The 23,309-nt window shown below is 47.2% G+C and overlaps 2 protein-coding genes across 3 annotated transcripts; one reads left to right on the top strand and one right to left on the bottom strand.

Moving 5' to 3' along the window:
* Window positions 1-24: 24 nt before the first annotated feature.
* pcgf5b (polycomb group ring finger 5b) lies at window positions 25-3,205 on the bottom strand. Its single transcript, XM_088384802.1, is given in 11 exon segments — window positions 25-241; window positions 441-502; window positions 505-529; window positions 852-950; window positions 1,073-1,206; window positions 1,355-1,414; window positions 1,478-1,533; window positions 1,898-1,994; window positions 2,074-2,397; window positions 2,519-2,843; window positions 3,008-3,205. Coding segments are annotated over 9 exon segments (696 nt in total). The 5' UTR covers window positions 2,189-2,397; window positions 2,519-2,843; window positions 3,008-3,205; the 3' UTR covers window positions 25-193.
* LOC148393627 (uncharacterized) lies at window positions 2,955-23,309 on the top strand. 2 transcript variants are annotated; one of them, XM_088384800.1, is made up of 10 exons: window positions 2,955-3,261; window positions 6,528-6,674; window positions 6,739-6,906; window positions 13,519-13,647; window positions 13,733-13,840; window positions 21,329-21,427; window positions 21,508-21,606; window positions 21,823-21,921; window positions 22,472-22,570; window positions 22,656-23,309. In XM_088384800.1, the coding sequence occupies exons 2-10, from the start codon at window positions 6,648-6,650 to the stop codon at window positions 22,761-22,763; spliced, it is 936 nt and encodes a 311-aa protein (XP_088240926.1). In that variant the 5' UTR covers window positions 2,955-3,261; window positions 6,528-6,647; the 3' UTR covers window positions 22,764-23,309. The 2 variants fall into 2 exon arrangements, with proteins under 2 accessions (XP_088240926.1, XP_088240927.1); XM_088384801.1 differs by lacking the exon at window positions 2,955-3,261 and having other exon boundaries at window positions 6,510-6,674.

A 23,309-nucleotide genomic window follows, 5' to 3' on the forward strand; every position in this document is an offset into this window, starting at 1 on the left:
ATAATATAGGCAATTCAAAAGCGATCAAGCGACAGTAAAAACATTTAATCAGCAAAGTTTGAGGCACAAAAATATCCGCACACACGCCTACATATAAATTATTTGTATCATAATTTTTATGGAGCATAAAAACTCTTCATTGTGTGTGAACGCTACAAAAATATCTTCACTCCACCCTGTCAGCAGTGGCGCGTCATCCAAAGTCGATGCGCGGTCGGTACTCCAGGACCATGGGATATGTCTACGAGGCAAGAAGATAAATAAGACAAGCACACAGCATCAGAAAAAGGCACAAAATGTCATCCTTCAAAAAACAAACACTGATTTTATAACGGAGGTCACATGGTACGCGGCAGCACAAAATATCACGTGATCCAACGTATGACGCCTGCCAGAAGATGACCTCAGCAAATGTCATGAAAGGCAAAAGGGCTCCTTACGTTGTCGGCCCGCAGCCTCCATCTGGTCATGTAGATGAACTCCATGGTGTGGTCTCGCCCATGATCTCGCCGTTGCACAGCACGTCCAACTGCACGCACGCAGGTAGGCAGGCAGGTAGGCAGGCAGGTAGGCGGGCGGCCAGGCAGGCAGGCAGGCAGGCAGGCAGGCAGGCAGGCAGGCAGGCAGGCAGGCAGGCAGGCAGGCAGGCAGGCAGGCAGGCAGGCAGGCAGGCAGGCAGGCAGGCAGGCAGGCAGGCAGGCAGGCAGGCAGGCAGGCAGGCAGGCAGGCAGGCAGGCAGGCAGGCAGGCAGGCAGGCAGGCAGGCAGGCAGGCAGGCAGGCAGGCAGGCGCACGTTCACACACGTTAGCGTGGTGAGCGCAGCGGCTCATGCTAATACAAAGGCTAATGACCTCGTAGGAGCTGGGCAGTTTGAGTTTGAGGCTGAGGAACTTCTTGATGGTGCCCACCGTCACGCGACTGGAGCAGCGGATGAATTTCTTCATCAGGTCCTGACACACATACGCGAGACAGCCTTATTGTGTCACGCTCAAACCAACGCATACGTATGTGCACACCATGCAGCACAATAGGTCGAGGCGGTGGGCCGCTTATGTCGCAGGACCACGAATACCGTGACGCTGGTTTCGCTGGTGCGGCCCGAGTTGTGCAGGCAGTCCAGACAAATGGCAATCTGAGGGTCGCTCCTGTGGTAGTCGGTGGCGGCTGCGGCAACGGTCACATCAGGAAGCCCCGTCCCTGCATCGGCTGCCGCAAAGAGACATTTTTCAAACGTCCTCACTCCAACAAGCGATGAGTGGTTCGCCTGATGAGCATGTCGTTGCCTGGTATCATCCCCCCCCCCCCCCCCCCCCCCCACACACACACACACACACGCACACACACACACACATACCTGTGAGGTTCTGGCTGCACTGGGTGTTCCTCCAGAATGCCAGCTCCCGCTCCTCCTCCTCTGGACAGCACAAATGAAGTCAGCCTGGTTGGTGTCGAAGCCGCCATCGAACACGGCACTTACGCTCTCGGAGGCCCGGAACCAACTTGAAGATGATCTCCTCCAGAGTGTTGTCCAACCTGGAGGCAGTCCAGATGAGAGTTGAGAGGACAGCAAGTTCAACGAGACAAGCAAAAGAAGGAGCCAGACTGCAGGGGTCACCGACTGGGGTCGTCGGGTCCACTGTCCCGCCTATTCTCCCCACTGCAGCACTCTTGATTCAAAGGATGATCTTGCCGATGATCCGATCAGGTGTGCTGCGGTGGGGAGGCGCGCGGGAAAACAGGCAGGACAGCGGACCCTGACGGCCACAATCGGTGACCCGGGGCAAGAGGGTGGGTCAAAACAGAAAGAGGGTGAGGAGAAGACAATGCAAGATGGAAAGACAGAAAGTCAAATGAGAAGACGCAGGAAGCATGAGATGAGAGGAGAAAGTGCTCTGACCTGAGCATCTCCAGGGGGTTTGTCTCATGGACCTGGATGCCACATTTGGGACAGTCGTTGCTCTCCTCAAAGTGCTGTACAATGCAACTCTTACAAACTGAGGAGACACCCAAGCACGCACATGCATGGGTCACGTGCCAACAAGCTTGGGCCACGGAGTGAGCGCGGCGACTTACAGGTGTGCAGGCACTCGGTAACGGTGGTCGGTTTGATGAGGTAACCTCTGCAAAGGTAGCAGGTGATGAAACGGTTGAAGTCTCGCACTCGGTGTGTCCTTCCACCGGCGGCCATGGGGGTAGCTTTTGTGAGTGCGGCCTCCAATGCACGTTAATGAAGGTCAAAGGGTGAGTAGGTGAAGTCCCGCTCCACGTCGGCGTGTTGCCATCACATCACACCACCACGGCAACGTCCGACGACTGCTCTCGTTGTCCTTCCCAAGCATTGGCAAAAGGCACGGTCACTCCGTGAGGGGCCGACCGCTCCCTCTCCATAGCGCCATGCTGCGACCAGACAAGACACACAAACACACCGAAAAAGGAGGTGTGGCCCACTCACATTTTTGAAACGGGAAGGTGCTTGCAAGCAAACATTGGTTCTCGTTCCCACAGTGTAGCTCCCCACCTTAAGTCTCAAACCGGAAGTGATCCACCTGCTGTGTGAGGATTTCAAAGACGTCACTGACAAGCGTGCAAGCCTCACACGCACACGCCCCAGCACGCGCGCACACCTCCCATCACGTCATTGTGTGCGTGCGCGTCACTCACTGTCACCGTACGTGATTGTGGGCGTGTGCACGTGTCGATAGATGTGTGCCACTATAACATCGACAGGCGAACGACATGCGCGCACGGCGCGAGCCTGCGTGCGTGTCGCCGCTCGGTCCCACGACGACGCGATCTTACCGGAAAAGTTGGCAGTGTGACGTCACCAACGTTTGAAAGGACGCCTGGAAACGACGAAGGAAAGGTGGGCGGGGTTTAAAAAAGGCGGGGCGTGTGGCAGTACATGTGTACGTGTATCTGTGTGTGTGTGTGTGTGTGGGGGGGGGGGGGGGGGGGGGGGCTGGTAATGTCCGGAAGCGAAGAGAAAAAAAGTCAGAAAAAATATCACCTCTGATCGTCAAGCTCGCTTCCTCGTCGCTTCCTGCCTCAAACCGGATGCTCGCTCGCTTGTGTTCCTCCCGCCGTCGTCTCGCGCTGCATGGGACGCAGAACACGGAACTTGGGGCCTCTACCTACTCGGCTCCGCTCGGCTCCGCTCGGCTCAACTCGGCTCAGCAAGCTAGCTGCCGAGAGCCGTTGTGGGCGGGACAAGCTGCTGGGACGCGCATGTTGATTGTGTGACGCGCGCACGCACACACACAGGTACACACGCACACACGGTTGAACAGTGAAGCTCACATGAATGCTGATCATTGTCAGGCACATATTCAAATATGTAGAGAGTACTTTGCAGTGTCATAACACCTTTTGTTGCGGTACGTTCTAGGAGGGCAGTAGAGTGCATGCGCCAAATTCACGTTTACGCCCCCTTTTCCCGTCGCAGCGTTCTCACTCGGATCAGCCTTCAATCATGACATAGAAAAAAATGCCCGGTTAAAAACAGCCCAGTTTGGGTCAAACATTGGACAGACCCAGAAAACTGACAAAATTTTGAGACTGCTCATTGGCTCACATCTGAAGCCGCAGCGTTTGTACAAGTAGTTGGCTGTGACTGTCAATTTGTCAACTGCCATTTTTGGTGGGAAACAAGCCCCAAAATTGAAAGTGATGTCAAATGGACCCGTGGGTAGGTCGCTCCCGTTTTTAAGGCAGCAGTTTTAAGGGTGTCGCCACAAGTACGCCGCTGACCCCGAGGCACGCCAGGCATGTGCGCAAGTTGAGTCGCAGTTTGCCGTTGATGACGGCAGCTGTCGGGCTCGCCGTCACCATGCAGGAATGTCGTCGGAATGCTGCGCCCATCTTGTTCCCTCCGTCCTGTTTTTTGTATCCGTCCTTTCTTGTTATTTGTGACCTTGCCGCATTTGGATTGACATCTATTTATACGCGCTGCGCTGTGTATATGCCATGCCGTGGTCTGCATTTAGACGCGGCCGCTCCAAGAGGGCGCCCTCCATCCGCTAGCTCCCCTCGACTCAGCAAAGCGGCACGTGACGGACGGGTCAGAACGTACAGTCAGATTACCGCTTGGCGTTTGTGAAAAATGTTTTATTTTATTGTTACGATACGATTTTTGCAAGGATGACCAAGGGGGAGGGAGGGTCTCCTCCGAGAAGGCCTTTCGTCACGGGGCAGCAAAGCCACCCGAGGGTTGTAGGCCGATCTGCCTTCCGTTCTGGCCCGAGCGTCGGCTCCCTCCTGTCGCCTAGTCTGCAAAAAACCCAAAAGTCATTTGGGAGGCGCTCTGAGCTAGCTCTCTGCTCAAAAGCCACACTGATGTTGAACCCAAAGCCGAGCAAAAACACGCTAGAGGTGTGCCCCTGGATGGCGGCGGCACTCAAGCTTTGCCCCCGTTCTGAGGAGACGTTGGCCTGAAACAAGATGCGCACGTTTTGTTTTGTGCGCGTATGCATCAACGCCATCAATCTGCCGACAACTAAAACACTCAGCTGGAGTCTTGCGTGTTTTGCCACGCCGGAAGTGATGATGCGTGTGTTTATTTGGAGGGGATTGGCAAAGGGACGAGCGGCCAGCAATGAGGGTGACCTCATTCTGCCAGCCCCCCCTCCCCAACACACCAGCAGCTGCTGTCCTTGATTCTCCACATAAAGTAAGCCTATGAAAAGGCGCTCCAAAGTTGCCCCCAACATGCCTGCACTCGGCTCACATAAAGATAAAAAATAAAAAACAGCGGGTCCATTTCTCATTGGATGCCCTTTCGTGTCAAACAAAAATCTAGTCATTTTTTAATCCTTTCAAGAAGGGCAAAGGTGCCGTCTGTTTCCAGATTTGTTTCAGTATGTTTTTGAGCTGATGAAGATCGACAACTGAATTTAGCAGATGCAGGTTGCATGTTGCATTTTCCCAAGCTGGTGGCGATGCTCAGAGAAGGTGCCGAGTTGTGCTCAAATGGCTTTTGGCGCAGGCGGACTGCTCACGGGAGAGACAATTTGCAACAATATCGACAATCATGGACAAATGCAAATCTTGTCTTGGAGCAGAGGTTATTTCGAGCTTATCTGGTCAAGGTAGAACTGCGTCGGGCCCGGTCCGCTCCAACTGAAGTTGGCTGGAGCAGGTGTCGGGCGCAAACTTGTTTGCGGGCCGTAGCGTCCCACATGCGAGGCGAGCCTGCAATGGGGTCAGCGCCTCTCAACGTGACAGCAATACAAACATGATGATGGAAGGATTAGCATGGCTAATATTAGTACATTTCCAGGGGAGGATGGAGTCATCCGAGTCATCTCACGCGACACGCCATCTTTGCATTTTATGAGCGCCGGGACGGGCTGGGCGCCACTCACATGACGCTTAGTTGTTTCAGATCAGAACATGTCCAACTCTTGCTTTCGGTGAACTTTTCACACGTTTGCGCACCTGAGGGCGACTTTGAGCTTCTATTTGGGTTGCGGCCTGCTGTTCGAGCCAAAGCAGTCTTTGTCTCGTCTGTGCTCTCTGATGGCCCCCTGCGAGCATACAAAACACACCCGCAAACTTCCGCCTCATGACAGGAAGCCACCCTTCCGTCCGCCTTTCAATATGGCCAATGCAGTTGCCACTCACTCGCAATAAAAAGCAGATGACACGGTTCACGACGACGTGGTTCACGATGACGCGGATCACGGCAACGCGGTTCACGATGACGCGGCTCACGACGATGCATGTCACAGCCTTTTTTTTTTTTGCCATACACATACACACCGTCATATGCGATAATCGCACTCACGGCATTGGTACACAAGACAGGCAAGTGCCCTACACCATCAGCAACTCTCCCCGTCACCGCTTCTTTTTAAGTAGCTTTTTTTGTCACACACATACGCACGTACGCGTGGGAATTGAACTCACGGTGTTGGCACACAAGACAGGCAAGTGTACCCCTACACCATCGGCGACTCCCCCAATCACCACTATTTTGTCCTCCTGCCTGTCAGTGATGACATCATCACATTACACAGGTTACTTGTCTGGAGGCCAAAGATGGCCTACGTTGGCCGCCGTGACTCACTTGCACGAATCAGACAAGAGGAATGTTCCAGGAACTCCCGGCCTGTCCTGTCATCTCTGAAAACGCGACATGTGAGCACTGTGTGTGTGCGCATTTCGGAGCAGCATCTAGGTAGACAAGGTCGAACCAATACAGCTGGCTCACTTGGAGAGTCATTTTACAAAGGTGTCTGTATGCTTGGTAAATGCGGTCTGTCCACTGAAAGACGATTCAATGTTGAGCTCACGCAGAATGATTGAATTCGATGCGTTCTCATATTTTAAACAAAAACAGAGGTTCCCCTTCAAATACATTCATACGTCCAGACAAAATCCAAGTCCATCAAATTCGGGTGTTGTCATTCCGAGATTGCAGTTTATGTCATCAAGTGGCTTCCATTTGAGGGGAGCGCGGGCGGATCAGCTTGCTCGCACACACACATATTATGGGATGCCTTATGGCCCAGAGGAGGATTTCCTTACAGAGTGAGACCTCGGCCTGGCATGCACAGGCTGCATCCGTGACGGCTGTGTGGGCGGGGCGGCCGGCAGCTATAAGAGACAAATGCGGGCCGGGTCAGGCAGACAGATCGCACCGAAGCAAGATGGGGCTGCACAGCGTCCAGCAAATGGTCAGCGTGCGCACGTGCATTTGAGAACTAAGCTTCAGAGTGACACTTGTCTTCCCTTGTGCAGGTGAGCGAAAAGAGGTCAGAGGTCAACGAGAGCAGCGTCCACCACAGCCAGTACAAGAAGCGAGATGAAGGAGGCGAGCTCCGCTCGCAATGTCAGCCGCTGTCCGGCGACTTGTCGGATGACGACAGCGGTGGCGTGCACGACGAGGTCAGCGTGGTGGCCCTCAATGTGAGTGCGCACACACACACAGGCACGCACACACACACACGCACACACGCACACACACACACACACACACACACACACACACACACACACACACACACACACACACATACACGCATGAACGCACGCTTGCCATGGCTGAGAGTGGCAACAAGACAGCATCTTTGTGCTGTGATGCGGAATCGATGGAAACGTTGAGTGGACGTCAACTTGATGAGGTTGTTTGCTGTTGTTGGGGCGCCGCCCTCAGGCGCACCACAGTACTTCAATGACACATTGAGCAAATTTTTGATGAAGAAAAAAAATTGCCAATGTTGTTGATACCAATCCTTTGCTGATTCTAGTTAAACGCTAAATAAAATAAACAGTTCTACTCATGCAGTGCAAATAATGTGTTCTGGATCCAAAGTAATTCAAATATGCAAATGATACACTCAAGATAAAGTCAATCAGAGTTTTTGATGTTACTGCTAATTCTAATATTTTTTTGGGCTATTTTTTTTTATATAAAATATGGAATAATTTTAATGTGTTGTGGTGATGCTGTGCTCACATTATGCTACACGAGTGGAAATTAAAATGGTTGCTTAGTTGAATACTTGGCAACAGGGCAGGACTGGGAGATTTTTTCAAGCCAGGAGTTATGTAACAAGGGCCACCCTGGCCTTGCCCACACGTGCATGTTCACACCAACACTTAAATGCATGGGCACAAGCAAAATGCATTTGTGCACGCACACATGCACACAATCATTCTTTGGGTTTTGTTGTGGGTGGTACCGGAAAAACAAATCAAAATCTCTAGAATGAGGGCGAGCAAAATAATCAAAAGGTCTCTGAGTCTGACTGTCTGTGTCCTGAGTTGGCCTTTCCCTTGCACTGCTCCCTCGACTTGTCTTGCCAGTATACTCTGCATCTGCTGGGAGTGTCAGAACAATCAGCATGATAATTATATTATTGACAAGAACACATTTAATCAATATCAAAAGAAATAAATATAAATAAATATGTGCTTTTTTTTCTCCAAATGTTTCATGCATAGTCATAGCCAATTCAATCCCATGCATTGATAGATGACTGTCTGTTCTTTACCTGTCAGCTGCTCTGATCTAGTTCTGGGCCTACTGTCTGAAGCACCAAAATTGGCAATATTTCCACCTTTGCATAGGAAACACAGACATATATTTTAATATTAATTTAGCCAGGGTCAGTTACAAAGTTTAGAGGAATGTGCAAGTAAGAAAGACTAACAAATGACTCTTCAACTTACAAAATCAACTAGAACTAAATCTAAGAATAAATCAACAGAGGGACAGCCTTATTACATGGCAGCGGCACATATGCACACAACACAAACTAGCATGCATACAGCGCGGGCACACACAGTTTTTAATGGCACCGTGTGTGCGTGCGTGTGTGTGTGTGTTTGGGGTGGGGGTGGGGGGGGGGCTGAACACCGGCACCTGACATAGTAAAACACCCCTTCCTCCACACGCGCTCTGTGTGGTTGATACGGACTGTGGGGGATGGTGTTAATTGATATAAACCAATCGTCTTTCCCTCCTCACATGCTCCTGGCCCGAGTGGCCTGGCTAGTGTCTCTGATAGGCTAACCGCCGCACCGGCAGAGAAAAAAGTGACGCAGAGACGCCAGCAGGCCAATCCTAGGCCGGCGCTTCGGGAATACTCCCGGTTCTCCCGATGGTCAGTCCGGGCGTGCTTGGCAACAATAAGTTGCTAATACTGGTTTATTTCTCTTTGAATATTTATAGATGTCTTGATTTATGAATTGTTGGATTTGGTCCACAATTTAGGAAGCGCGCTATCCGCGCCTCACGGCAAAAGCCATAGCCCAGTGGTTCTCAAACTTTTTTCAGTGATGTACCCCCTTTGAAATATTTTTTCAGCCATGTACCCCCTGACCTATGGTCACGAGCTATGGGTCGTGACCGAAAGAACGAGATCCCGGATACAAGCGGCCGAAATGAGTTTTCTTCGCAGGATGTCGGGGCTCTCCCTTAGAGATAGGGTGAGAAGCTCGGTCATCCGGGAGAGACTCGGAGTAGAGTCGCTACTCCTCCACGTTGAGAGGAGCCAGATGAGGTGGCTCGGGCATCTTATCAGGATGCCTCCTGGACGCCTCCCTGGGGAGGTGTTCCGGGCATGTCCCACCGGTAGGAGACCCCGGGGACGACCCAGGACGCGCTGGAGAGACTATGTCTCTCAGCTGGCCTGGGAACGCCTTGGGATCCCCCGGGATGAGCTGGATGAAGTGGCTGGAGAGAGGGAAGTCTGGGAGTCCCTCCTAAAGCTGCTGCCCCCGCGACCCGACCCCGGATAAGCGGAAGAAGATGGATGGATGGATGGTACCCCCTGACCAGCGCAACACATTTCTGCTCGAAAAGAAAGAGTTACAGGATTGTGCCATCAGTGTTTGATTTATTAAAGTTAAACAATGTACCTAACAGACACATTTGTTTCAAACAATGCATATAGAAACAAAAAAAATAAACACTAAACAATGACCACCAAGAAGGCATAAACCCTTTCAAAACTCAAATACTGTATGCAGAACACTGCTAATTTATATTAATCTTTCTTGTAATAATCTCTTGCAAGGAAATAAAAATATACATAACTAGAATGTGTCCACAAAATAAATTAACTTAATTATAAATAAATAATATCTTGTTTACAAAATAAATTGATAACTTAATAATAGATAAAGATTTGCTCATAAAAAATAATCAACTTTACCTCCTTTGGGATAAAAAAATGAAACTTTTTTTCTCTTAAAATTGAATAGTTGCAATGAACATTTGATTTTGATTTGACAAGCATTGAACAAGCATTGAACAGTCTTGAAGCTTGAATGAGTCTGTTGCACTCATACTACATTTTAGTGAGAAACATGGGCTTGTACCTCACTGAGGATCTTTGTCATCCTTGGTGGCAGGGAGGCAACTGCAGTGATCAAGTTCTTCTCCAGGCTCAGTTTGTTTCTTTGCTTTGTTTTGATCACAGTTATTGCAGAGAAGGAGGTCTCACATAAATATGTGGAGGCAAAGGGCAGCAACTGCTCCAAAGCTTTCTGTCCCAGCTCAGGGTGCTCCTGCCTCACACACACCCAAAACTGTGTGAGAGTGGATGCGCCAAACTTCATCTGGTCAGATGCCACTTCCATCAGTTTTTCCTGGTGAGTGACAGGAAGCTTGCTTCTCTTTGCTTCAGACAAGAGAAATGGGTTTCTCACCCAATTCAGCTGTGCAGATTTCTCCTCCATGTCAGCAAAGTAGCAATGAAAGCCCTTTATCAAGTTAGCCAAATGTCCCACTATGACTAACTTCACTGGAGCTGTCTCCACATCTTCATTGGAGAGAGAAGCATCCACCTGAGGAAAGCAGGTGAAATTCTCCTGACCACATGGCCTTTTCCACAGCTCTGCTTTCTTCAGGAAACCACCCACCTTGTCATACAGGTTCAGGATGCTGGTGTCTTTGCCCTGACACATTCAGTTCGTTCAGTTTGTTGAATATATCTGCCAGATAGCATAGCTTTGCAAGCCAGTCCGTGTTCTCGAACAAGGTGGCATGGGGAGATTCATGCTCTGTCAGAAAGGTGTGCACTTCAGCTCGTAACTCCGACAGCCTGTTGAGTATCTTCCCTCGAGAGAGCCAGCGCACTTCTGTATGCAGGAGGAGTTGCGTGTGTTCAGCTCCCATTTTTTCACAGAGGCGGCGGAACAAACGTGCATTAAGCGGCCTTGACTTGATGAAGTTGATCACTTTGATGCTGTCGTTCAAAACATCATGCAACACGGAGCTCATTTTCTTGGACGCTAACGCTTCCTTGTGAATCACACAGTGAGTCCACTTAATCTCGGGATTTTCCTTTTTAATCCGCGCAATGAGCCCTTTCGCACTGCCCGTCATTGATGCAGCCGCATCTGTACACACGCTGCTGCAGGATTTCCAGCTGATACCATTTTCAGAGAAAAATGCGTTAACAACATTAAAAATGTCCTCTCCGGTTGTTCTCCCCTCCAGACTTTTGCAGAAAAGTATGTGTTCACAAATGTCGTCAGTCTCAATGTATCTCACAAAAGCAACAATCTGTGCATTCCCACTGACATCTGTGGATTCATACAGCTGGAGTGAAAAAGAGTCTCCAAGTTTTCCCGCAACTTGTTCGACAATGTCAGCACCCAGTTTGTCTATTCTGCGGCAAACGGTGTCATTAGATAAAGGCACCGTTTTTAATGTATCCGCAGATTTTTTTGTCTAGCATAGTTTCGGCCAATACAACAGCAGCGGGGAGCAGCAGCTCTTCAGCTATGGTGAACGGTTTTTTGGCTTTAGCAACGAGCAAAAAAACCGCATAAGAAGCCTCCAGGGCTTTGGCTGATGTAGTGGAGGCTTTTCGCATTGTGTCTTGGGATGACTTGAAGTCAGAAAGTTTCCTCCTGAAGAACTCCAGTGGCATCCGTGTTTTGTGGTGAGATGCCGCTGGAGATGTGCCGGCTTCATGCTAGCGTTGGCTAATTTCTCCCCGCAAAAAAGCACAGCGTTTTGGGTGGGTTACAACTTGTGGACGTAAATCCCATCAAACAATAGTCTTCCATGTACGATCGGCTCTGGTTTTGCCTTCATTTTTACTTGTTTCTCCGTGTTTTCAACAGCAGCATCGCTGCTACGCTTTAGCCACATCTCCTTGTTACAGTGCGTCGTCAAGGGAACCGCAGGTAACTGCTTGTGGAGAGTCAGTTTTTTAAGGATTAAAATTGAATACTGAATATAAAACATACATTTGTAAACTAATTCTCAAGACAATCAGGCTTGCTGGTTTTTTTTTTTTTAATACCTTTATATATTTTTTAAAAATCTCACGTACCCCCTGGAGTACCTCCACGTACCCCCATTTGAGCACCAATGCCATAGCCAATCACCTGTTATCCAATTTACTCACTGCGTGCTCGTTTTATTTCTTCAGTTTTCGGAAAAGGCTAAGGCACCGAAACAAAATTTAGACTTACACAGGTTAGCTGAGTTCAATCACAATTCTTGTTAAGAAAGCTCTGTTTTCAGGAAAGTACAATACAGCGCTGGGCTTTTCGTGCGGCAATGCTCAAGAGCAGAAAGTCTCTATTCAGAAAAGGCAACGTTCAAGGTTCTTTGGTCAGCTTATATTCAGTTGCACATGCCAGTGTGGGCCAAGTTTGATGGGTGGACTCAGGATGTGTGGCAAGTTCGCAGGTTTGATTCCATGGGAGTGGGTGCTGGTTCGATGAGAGCTGGTTCCGTGGGGGTGGGTGCTGATTATGGGCGATTCGGTGTGTGTGGGGGCTGTTGTTTTCCATCCCGTCTTTCGGCCTTCGCGATTACCTTTGGCCGGGTTCTTGGTTGTTTTCCTCCTGCTGCTCTTCCTCTGGCACCTCTACCGGTTTTATCTCCAATGTTAGAGATTTGCTCACTCCAACTTATTTTGCAAGAACCACACGGGAGACAAGTAAGTCCTTTTGGACACCTGCAGGTGGAGAGTCCATTCGTCGCTGTGCGTGCAGCGATGTTCAAATAGAGCTCTGGACTCTCCTTCCTGCAAGAGGATATTTATTAAGAGGAAACAGAGTGGGGGTATGAGTGGGCTGAATAGAAAGCCCTTGTCCTCTAGTCTAAACATCTCAGGGGATGTTTTACGACCTTGTGATAAGGGGGACAAGGTAAGGTATTTATTACCTGTTGCATTCCAACATAATCCTATGATAAAGATAACCTGGAAAACCCTAACATCCAAGTGTCCTTCCTCTAAACCATTCTTGCACATACATCCACTTCGCCCACTGTCGCACACCGCCCATTCATCATACTTTCAATTTTGTCATTTTGTACGGAATTATGTGAACTTTTGGCTGTGACATCATCAATTTGTTAATGTTACCTGACTATGCAAAGTTCTTACTCACCACTTACCATGCATTTGTTTGTTTGTTCTTTTGACACTATCTTTTGACACATATCTTTTCATTGTTAGGCAAAACATTTCCCTCTGTCTAGAACGTTCAGTAGTAATCCAAAACTGGCGTCTAGCATCAATCAAAACATAAAATATAATCAAGTACTGAACATTTTTAAACGACTTTGGCAGTGTCCGTGATTTAGAAAATCATCAGGCATGCATTAAACACTTCCTTAAGGGTCATTAAGCTATTCAGGCAATGTATCAAAAAACATTTGTTATTTCAAAGTGCACAGAAATACATATCAGATCCTAAAGTTATAAAAATCTTTGTCATTACCACCTATCAAAAATGTCTAGTTATGTCCTCTTTATTGATTTGGTGTGTATGTATAATTATATGCTTAAAATGTTTCTTTTATTGATTTAATATGTGAAGATACGTACTTGTCTGCTTATGTACTTTATTCAATGAGGTTTGAGCATAACTGTTTTTGTAGCTAGGCAGGACTTTTTGTATTTCGACCCCATTTCTTCAGAATATTCCGCTGTCTGCAGCCCGCGGGCTTTGCAAGTCAATGTCTGTCCTCAATGGCCTGACCTGGCTGCATAAAGGTTAAATTATCAAAAGGGTATCAAGTGAAGGTGATGGACCATGTTGCAGATGGACAAATGCGGACGGTTGCGTCTGGAGACGGTGGACGACCTGTTCAACATCTTGCAGCTGAGGAAGAGGAGACGCCAGAAGAAGGTGCCTGTCTGCAGGAAGTCTGTGCCGTCCACTGAGATGCTGGTGAGACAAACTTTGTCCGTGGCAAGCAAAGCGCCGCCGTTGCCGTGGGCGCGTGCGAGCGTGACGCCGTCTTGATGCCTCACAGCCCGACACGGTGGAAGCACCGCTGTTCCTCGCTGCCGCCGTGGACAACAAGATGGCCATCGTGCACAAGTACCTTAACGAGGGAGGAAACCCCGATGCCGTTGACCACGTGAGTTTTGCTACGTGAGAAATGAGGATCAGAAATGTTAGAGATTCGCTCACTCCAACTTATTTTGCAAGAACCACACGGAAGACAAGTAAGTCCTTTTATACACCTGCAGGTGGAGAGTCCATTCGTCGCTGTGCGTACAGCGATGTTCGAATGGAGGTCTGACTCTCAGCTCCTGCAAGAGCATTTTTATTAAGACAAACAGGGTGGGGGTAAGAGTGGACTGAATAGAGAAAGCCCTTGTCCTCTAGTCAAAACATATCAGGGGGTGTTTTACGACCTTGTGTAGGATGGGACAAGCTAGGTTATTTATTACCGGTTGCATTCCAACATAATCATACAATAAGGATAATCTGAAAAACCCTGACATCTCCCTCCTGTTTTATCATATGATTATGTCACCCCAAACAACAAAGGCAAGCAAGAAAATATAACGAAGAAAGAAGAATAGTAAAAATAAAAAACAACAAACAATGATAGCAACAATTTCCAGTGAAGATGACGTTTACCCTCAATACCCCAGATCAAACTTATTGTGCAAGCGAAAAACCTGCTGGGCAGATGTTATTAGCAGGAAAAGTCTCACACGGTCCCTCTGCCTTAGGCGACCAGAATGCTATCAATAAAAAAAGAAAAAGAAAAACACAGAAACAGTACATTATTGTATCCATTACTTGCGAAGCATTTTTGATGGTCAAATCAACAAGTTTTTGTAAAACATGCTCAACAGAACAGCATCTACGCAATCCACGTTTCATTATCATTATCACATCTGTCACGTCTAAGAAGTTGTACGTATATGTACTCGTGGTATCGTCAGCTGATGATGTTCTAGTCTGTAGGTGTGGTCTGTCACTCACACTGGCGCACACACTCGTGTCCAGTTGGCAGGCAGCATCGGACAACTCTTGTGACCACAAAATCATGATCCGTTCTGAACAGGCACGTGCACTCATAGGATGCAGGTGAGGCAGTGCTTCTGAACTTCTGGACGAAGTAGGTCCCATCCAATGGTGCAGCCATGTTGGTAGTAGAGCCCCTACACCTTGAAAACGGCTCTCTCATCCTGGCACACAGCGGTGATGTCCAAAGCTCCCATCCAGTTTCCTCCTGGAGAACAGTCGTCGTTAATGCATTTGTGGGTCCTCTTACCTTGGATGTAACATGTGTAATTCACTCCAGCTGGTCTCTCTGTGTAGGCCACTTGTGGCATTGTTCATCCTCTAACAGTCAAATTGAGATTTGCCCAGAAGAGTTCATCATAGGCACCGTCTGCAAGTCCAGGGCGGGATGGGTCGGCATCACCGATTGTGACAGCTCGGTGTTGATATCCAACTCCTCCCATGGATTGATGGGGTTGTCGACCTGTGAGGAGGAAAGATCAAGCGGCAGTAAATTTGTCTTTGACACAGTTTGAGCGTCCTGATCATATAATCTGCCAAGGACTGCTCTTCATCTGTTGTTTGCAACTCTCGTAGTCAATTGTAGTGCCGATTTAACTGGCAAATAGGAGTGTTTGCGGGAAGAGTTTGAACACTTCCTAATGATTCCCTCTAACCAAAGACTACTTATGACAGGGGCTTTCCCATTTATTGCCTCCTATTTTAAAAGAGATTTTCTTATCCATGCCTTCTTTCTCCTCACACGCCCGCACACACACACACACACACACACACACACACACACACACACACACACACACACACACACACACACACACACACACACACACACACACACACACACACACACATCTGCACGCACACATATGTACACAAAACGGCATATAAAGTTCAGACGAACGACAACAGACTGTCACAACTTTACAGAGTACGCACGAACACAGAACACACAGACAAAGGGATTCTAATCCATCTCTCATGTAGCTTCTTTTGATAGAATCTCCTATTGGTAACTGTATAGCAGACGTTTTAGTATATAATCCCATACTCTGCTCTCTCGCCTCTACTTTTTCATGTCGGTGCAGTCGTAGGTGGCCCCTATTGCAGTCATTGTCTTGTTAACTGTCGCCTTGTGCGACTCCTATACATGATTGTGTGAATGTCAAAAATTGAACGTACCTAACTTTCTGACCATCCAACCTCCACTGTGGTACAAAAAACGTTACTATTGTACTGAGTAGGTACATTGAGCAACCTAGCTTCCTCCTGACTGCCAAATGTCCTGTTCTAAAATTTATATAACTCGACCTCTACTTCTCAAGCCTGATGAGCCAAAATATCAGATCTTGCTCTTGTTTCCTACCGTTTTAGCCTATTTGTTTTATCCAAATCTTTGATTATAATGCTTTTCTCTGTCGCCCTACGTATTTTTCAATGTTTTTCTTTTTTTTTATTTATCAAATCTCAGTTCTGTCAAACTCAGTGCACAATGAACCTCCCTTCCACTTTGAACCAAGCTCCACCAAGTTTGGTAATGCCGTAGCAAGGAGTGCGATTTAGTCGTCGGACAGTCCAAGTCCATATCTTTTTGCCGGACTTCACCCTCTCAAGTTGGTGTTCTTTTGTTGTTGCTTCAGAGCGACCCCATCCATCACTCTTGAATGAGTCCATTGTTCAAATGAGTCCATTTTCATCATTGTGAGTTCCTCCGCTTTTTACTGTCTTTTCCGTCCCCGGAGATGTTGTATTTCCTCCGGAGTGTACTTGTCCCCCTCCAAGCACAACAGCAGTCTTTTCTTGCCCTTCGCCAAAGGTCAAAGGTGCTTCAGAGCCAGGCACCATTTTGTAGTTGTTCACGGCTGCAGGCGAAGTCTCGGATCGAGTTTCAGGGACCCTGACACTGAGAATGACAGGCTGGGACATCAAACTAGTAAGACTATCTCCAAATGTAGCTGGTGTCATCAATTCGCTGGTAACGTTTGTTTACCAAACTTCAAATTCTCCTAATAACAGCGGTCTCGTTTTTATATTGTAAATCCTGCAACTCATCCTATTTTTGAGCTACATTTTATCTATACTTCCAATTTATTGGGACAGTACGTTGTCTTCAGTATCATTATTGAAAATTAACTCATCGAGGTCTGCGTTCCACATCTAGCCCTGATATATGTCTTGACCTCTTAAATGTTATTAACTGTGTCATGCTTGCTCAAAAATGTGACTTAGAATATGGTACTGTGAATTCTCAGTCTCTCCAATGAAATTGGATCCTACTTCTTAGTTCTTATCTTTCTCATGTTCCTGTTAGTCTGCAATTGTCCAAATCAAAAATGTTGTTTTCTTCTAACTGTCTTTCTTTTGAACCTCTAAACCTCTTGTGTTGCCAACCTATCCACACCAAAAAACCATTTAAAGGGTCTTAAAGAAAGCACCAACAGATTACTCCCAATACGTATCTCCTGATTATTTACGAGAAAGCACTCCTTTCCTCACTTGGGTGGGCGCACACGGGGCTGCTGGACGATCTATGACCCCACAGTCAGCCTCCCCAACTCTACACGGTGCATATCTTGTCAGTTGTTAATGGAAACCAGATGTGTCTCGTGCCAATTAGTCTACGTTCATGGACCAAGGCTGAAACAATCCCTCACGAACCTGACCCAAAACATGACTCAGTCACACTTACGCCTACTAGTGAGATATACATTGCATGATACCGGAACAAAAAAATTACCACAGTATAACACCAAATGTATTCGAAAATTCATTGTCATAAAGTGTTGTATTATTACTATCTTCCACTATCTGTCCTACTCACTCCTTCTGAGGCTTGGCAACACCCATGCCTCACACCTTGACAAACTTTCTGGGAGAATGTGTTCTTTACTATATACGATTCCATCATCATTTAATTTGACTTTCTTTCCAAAACGCTTCTCAATTTCTTAGTTCACACATCTTCTACAAGTGTTACTGGTTCTCCAGTTTTTTCTCTAGTTAATTATCAATCCAAAAGCTACGTGTTTCTTTAGCCTGCAATTGTCCAAATCAAAAATGTTTTCTTTTAACTGTCTTTCTTTTGAACCTCTAAATCTCTCGTGTTGCTAACCTATCTACACCAGAACAAAAAAATTACCACAGTATAACACCAAATGTATTTGAAAATTCATTGTCATAAAGTGTTGTATTATTACTATCTTCCACTATCTGTCCTACTCACTCCCTCCTTTTGAGGCTTTGCAACGCCCATGCCTCACACCTTGACAAACTTCTTGGGAGAATGCGTTCTTTACTTAATCATTTATCATTTAATTTGACTTTCTTTCCAAAACGCTTCTCAATTTCTCAGTTCACACATCTTCTACATGTGTTACTGGTTCTCCAGTTTTTTTCTCTAGTTAATTATCAATCCAAAAGCTACGTGTTTCTTTCTAACATTCAACCTGCTCAAAATCACTCTTTCATCAAAGTCGCTCTACTAATTTTCCATAGTAGTCGCCAACGACTTCAACCATTCAACCTTTCATTCAGGCAATCATTAATCAATGCTCATCATATGCATCTCACACAGTCTCCAAAAAGGAGTCTTCCTATCACATTGGTCCCAATTCTTTCTAACATTCAACCTGCTCAAAATCACTCTTTCATCAAAGTTGCTCTACTAATTTTCCATAGTAGTCGCCAACGACTTCAACCATTCAACCTTTCATTCAGGCAATCATTCATCAATGCTCATCATATGCATCTCACACAGTCGCGAAAAAGGAGTCTTCCTATCACATTGGTCCCAATTCATCCAAGCTCACCACACAACATTCATATATCATTTTCAACTCAAGGTTCCTGGTAGAACAATCCACCAATTCTAAAAAAAACGTAACCAAAAAAAACTACTGGCAAATTAATCTGAATTTTTTCTTTGTTTTTAAATTTGAAGCGCTCAATCTCTCAGATTTAGTTTACATTTAGAATTTTGTACAATCTTATAACACAACCAATCAATTATTCCTATTTAATGTAGCATTGCAAAATCTTACATTCACAATTTAGCTTCTTCCAATTCCTGAAAGCATGTTCTGTCGTTTTTTTTTTTTCTTCTTCGAATTTCTCATGTGGGCTCGACACTTAACATGCACTAGTGTGGATTAGGTTCTGCTCGCGAACAGATTTCTCTCTTTTCCTCTCATTTTTATCTGTCAAAATTGGTTCTGTTCTGCGGTGTAAATTGAATAGACAATAGTCTAGCAAATTTCTTTATACTAAAAGTTTAGCCAATCTTCATCAATTTAACACATACGCACACACATGCACAGCTCTCGCGTGCGGAAGGTAGGTCCTAGCACCAAAGATTCGTCACAGGCTGGCCATTTCCTGCGGTCAATCATGAGCTGGTCCCTCTCACGCACACGAGGACAGCACATTCTAATTTTTTTTATTTATCTTCTAGAAGCAAGTTGTATTTCTTTACCACTTGATTTGCATATTTTAACTTTAGTGTACACACACAATTTGATCTCTAGTCATTTGTCATTGGGCATACAAACAGCATTGTCATACTTCTTGGATGGACAGGACTTCTAATAATGTGACCCTGACTTTTTTTGCTGTTATATGGGGGAGGGTGCAGGTCTGTTAAGCTTGGATACAAGTTTTGTGTAGGAGCGGAAGGCCCCTCTTGCTCCTCTGCTTGAGCTGCGCCTTCAGCTTCGGCTGGAGCCGTGGCCGCGACAGTGTGCCTGCGCACTGTGGCCTCATTGTCTTCTGGCCTGACAAACATAGTCGCAGACTCATCACTTTTCATCTTTCTATCTTTTGTCTTTTGGATTTGTTCTCTTCTCTCTTGTGAAGCTTTCAACCACAGTCTAGCACAATTCAATTCTCTCTCTTTTCCTTTCCTTTTCAGTCCCTTTGTTTTCCTATCCACATTCTCCTCCAAAACATCAACCACTATCTTCCACACTTCAACTTTCGACTTTCCTTCTACTCCATACGTTATCTTCCACTTCGGCATATATTGCATACAATTAAAAAATCTACTTGCCATGTACCTCTCATCTCAAAGAAGAGCAGAGCAAGAGATTTACCGTTCTTATTTCCCATCTTAATTATAGTAGATTAAGGTTTTACAATTTTTTTTTTTTCTTTGAGGATCCTCAATGCAGGTTTAAATTGACTTTTCAACAGATTACTAGCCTGTATTATTGCCGTGGATCAATGCTCGAACTGCTTTTTAGTCACACACTCAATCACACAAACTCAAGCGCTTTTTTAGGCCTATCATAGCTCGGACAAACCAAAGCCGTATCTCATAGCTCGGACAAACCAAAGCCGTATCTCATAGCTTCAGGCCTTTAACTTACTTGTCCCCTGGTTCGTTGCACTGCCGGGTCCCGTCAATCCACCTCTGTCAGACGAAGGCAGACCTAAGATGCTGGCCCAGCGAAGAATTCTCTTCCCAGGACTTTCTTCTCCAGGTCCTCCTCATGGACGCTGGCTTGTCGACAATGCAGCACGTCCTTCTTCGTCAGACAGATAGCGGGTATGAGGGATCCCGGGTTTCGGCACCAAAATGTTAGAGATTCGCTCACTCCAACTGATTTTGCAAGAACCACGCGGGAGACAAGTAAGTCCTTTTAGACACCTGCAGGTGGAGAGTCCATTCGTCGCTGTGCGTACAGCGATGTTCGAATGGAGGTCTGACTCTCAGCTCCTGCAAGAGCATTTTTATTAAGAGAAACAGGGTGGGGGTAAGAGTGGACTGAATAGAGAAAGCCCTTGTCCTCTAGTCAAAACATATCAGGGGGTGTTTTACGACCTTGTGTAGGATGGGACAAGCTAGGTTATTTATTACTGGTTGCATTCCAACATAATCATACGATAAGGATAATCTGAAAAACCCTGACAAGAATTACTCCAGTCACGAGTGCGGCTAGTGGTACGTGCTCCCTCTAGTGGTCTGCAAGGATCATTCATTGAAGTCCAAACGCCATACATTCTGGTTTAAGTATAAGGATAATATGTTTGATGTTGTTGAAAACTAAATCTCGCTGGAGTTTTCTTTATTGTTTGCACATTGTGGTCATCGAACACATGAGAGAAAAGCTCTTTGTGGTTTTGGATGAGCACTTAACTGTTCCTGTGTTTGAATTTCACTCTTCTAGTTGCTGCTCGCTACTCCAAGTAAAGCATCTTTGAGAAAAGTTTGAAAAGCACTCAGCTCATGAGTGCGTTTTGAGTAGAAATTGCTGCTGCTGGCTGAAAAATTCAATGGTCGTGCTGTATTGTTCAATTTGGAAATGTTCTGGTGAACACCCAAAAAAATATTCTGGAACCTTGCCACTTCGCGTTGACTAGCAACACTTGCGAGGAGCTGCCGCAGGCCGCAGCCAGCGTCCGGATGCTGGCGCCTCAACTTCACTTGCGTCCCCGCTCGGCACTCATGACTTCGTTGACTCTGGGTCGGTCTAGTTTTCATTTGGAAGTGTGACATATGGTCACCAAGCCCGCCGGTGTCTTTGCCCTTTCTCCACTCGCTGCTCTAACTGGTCTCTCTCAGAGTGACGAGCGTGCGGGTGTTTGTGCTCAGTTCCAGAGGACTGCCCTCCACAAGGCTTCCTTCAAAGGTCATGTGGAGATCATGAGCGCGTTGCTGGACGCCGGCGCCACCTTCGACAGGAAGGACAAAGTGAGACCGATGTGGATCCGTCACGTTGGGATGTCGCGGAAGGAATTGCTAACTCACATGCGCGCGTGTGTGTGTGTTAGCTGGAGTCGACGGCGGTCCACTGGGCCTGTAGAGGCGGGAGCCTTCCTGCCCTTCAACTACTACTGCAGCGCGGCGCCAAGATCAGCGCCAGAGACAAGGTAGCCCTCTCGCCTAGCTCTTGAATCGGTGACTCAGATTAGAGCTGATGTTCACCAACGGGCTTTTCCAGCACTGTTGAATCTGAGCAACCTTCAAACTTGAGACGCTCTCTTTGTTGACCTCATAACAACCTCATATTGCAGCTTAATGTGCCTCCGGTGCCCGCTGGCTGGAAACGGGCGTTCCAAATGTCCTTTGCTTTGTGTCATGTGCAGCTGCACAGTTGCCCTCTACATGTGGCCGTCAGGACGGGACATCTCCAGTGCGCCGAGTACCTCATCCACTGCGGCGCCGACGTCAATGCCAGAGACAGGGTGAGCGCTCGCCAAAGAAAAACATCTAGTCCCGACCCTAAGCGGAAGGCTTTTCCGATGCAGGAGGTGCGGGGCCCGAGCGGGGCTGTCCGAGCCCCGGATTCAAAAGATCAGCTCGTCAGCAAGCCTTGCGAAAGCCCGATAATGAGCCTGATGGTTTGAATCCACTGTGTTGCACTCGGGTTGCATCTACAACCGTCTGCATGTGTGTGTGTGTGGGGGGGGGGGGCTCTCTAGACTTGGACACCTTTGCTCTCGAGAGAGGATCTGCTCCCAGAAGGCGCAAGTGAATGTTTGGGTCCAGAGTCAGGCGCTTTTCCCATCAGGCGGTACAGAGTCTGGTCCCCAGTAAGGCTCCCTCCCAAGAGAAAATCTCCTAGTCCAGAGAGAACACTCGGGTCCGACATGAATTCTCCTAACTTCTGGCTCTGAAATTAGTTTGTTGTGCCAAAGTCAAAGTTGGCGGCAAGTCTGACATGACGTGTGTGTGTGTGTGTGTGTGTGTGTGTGTGTGTGTGTGTGTGTGTGTGTGCACGTGCGTGCGTGTTAGGACGGTGACACCTGCATGCACGACGCGGTGAGGATCAACCGCTTCAAGATGATCAAACTTCTCATGATGTATGGCGCCAGTCTGAACCTCAAGAACTGCGTGCGTATGCGCCCAAAGCGCTTGGATGGCTCTTCTCGCGTGTGAGCCTGCATGCACCATGCTCACGTGTCCTTCTGCACGACAGGACGGGAAGACGCCAATGGAGACGCTGTACTCTTGGCAGAACGGCGCCAAGAGCCTCCTGTTCAACTTCAGCGACGAGAAGGCGGAGCTTAACGAGAAGACCATGTGATGCGGTTGCCTCCCGGCAGCCGATTGTTGACGTCTACCGAATGTGAAAGGCGCCGGCAGGACGTTATGGTCAAATGTTGCTGGACGACATTTGGGGCCTTTTCTTCCCGTTGTTGACGCTGCCTCATTTCCCCCCCCCATTTTCCTCTCGATTACAGACCGCCAGTGTAAACATTTTGGGATGTTTTGATCGACTTGGAACGAGCTTGTGTCCCCTGATGATGACAACACGGCCAGATGTGTTAGCTAGCAGCTTTAGCATGTTTATTTTTCAATTATGAGTGAGAAGTTGTTGCAAAGAATAAAAGTAAAGTAAAGTAAGGTGAAGTAGGTGCAGATGGATCCGGCGTATCGCGAGGATGTGAGAAATGACACTGAGGATACGTCACTTTATTGAAATGTTTGTGGACAGGCAAGGGGGCAGTGTGTCCCCACGTTTCCATTATTTACCGCTTTTATTTTTTTGGACAGGGAAGGGGGGCAGTGTGTCCTCACATATGCATTTTTTCCGCCCTTACACATATATAAATAAATTGTATTTTGGTCA

Source organism: Syngnathus floridae, chromosome 9, assembly GCF_059516105.1.
Source record: "Syngnathus floridae isolate MCC-2025c chromosome 9, RoL_Sflo_1.0, whole genome shotgun sequence".
Taxonomy (NCBI): Eukaryota; Metazoa; Chordata; class Actinopteri; order Syngnathiformes; family Syngnathidae; genus Syngnathus; species Syngnathus floridae.

What these genes read in the sequence shown, in the direction of transcription:
- LOC148393627 (XM_088384800.1), top strand. Translation starts at nt 6,648, where the DNA reads ATGGGGCTGCACAGCGTCCAGCAAATG. An exon ending in TCAGCGTGGTGGCCCTCAAT is followed by an intron (nt 6,907 to 13,518) that starts GTGAGTGCGCAC and finishes ACCATGTTGCAG; the next exon opens with ATGGACAAATGCGGACGGTT. An exon ending in TGCCGTCCACTGAGATGCTG is followed by an intron (nt 13,648 to 13,732) that starts GTGAGACAAACT and finishes GATGCCTCACAG; the next exon opens with CCCGACACGGTGGAAGCACC.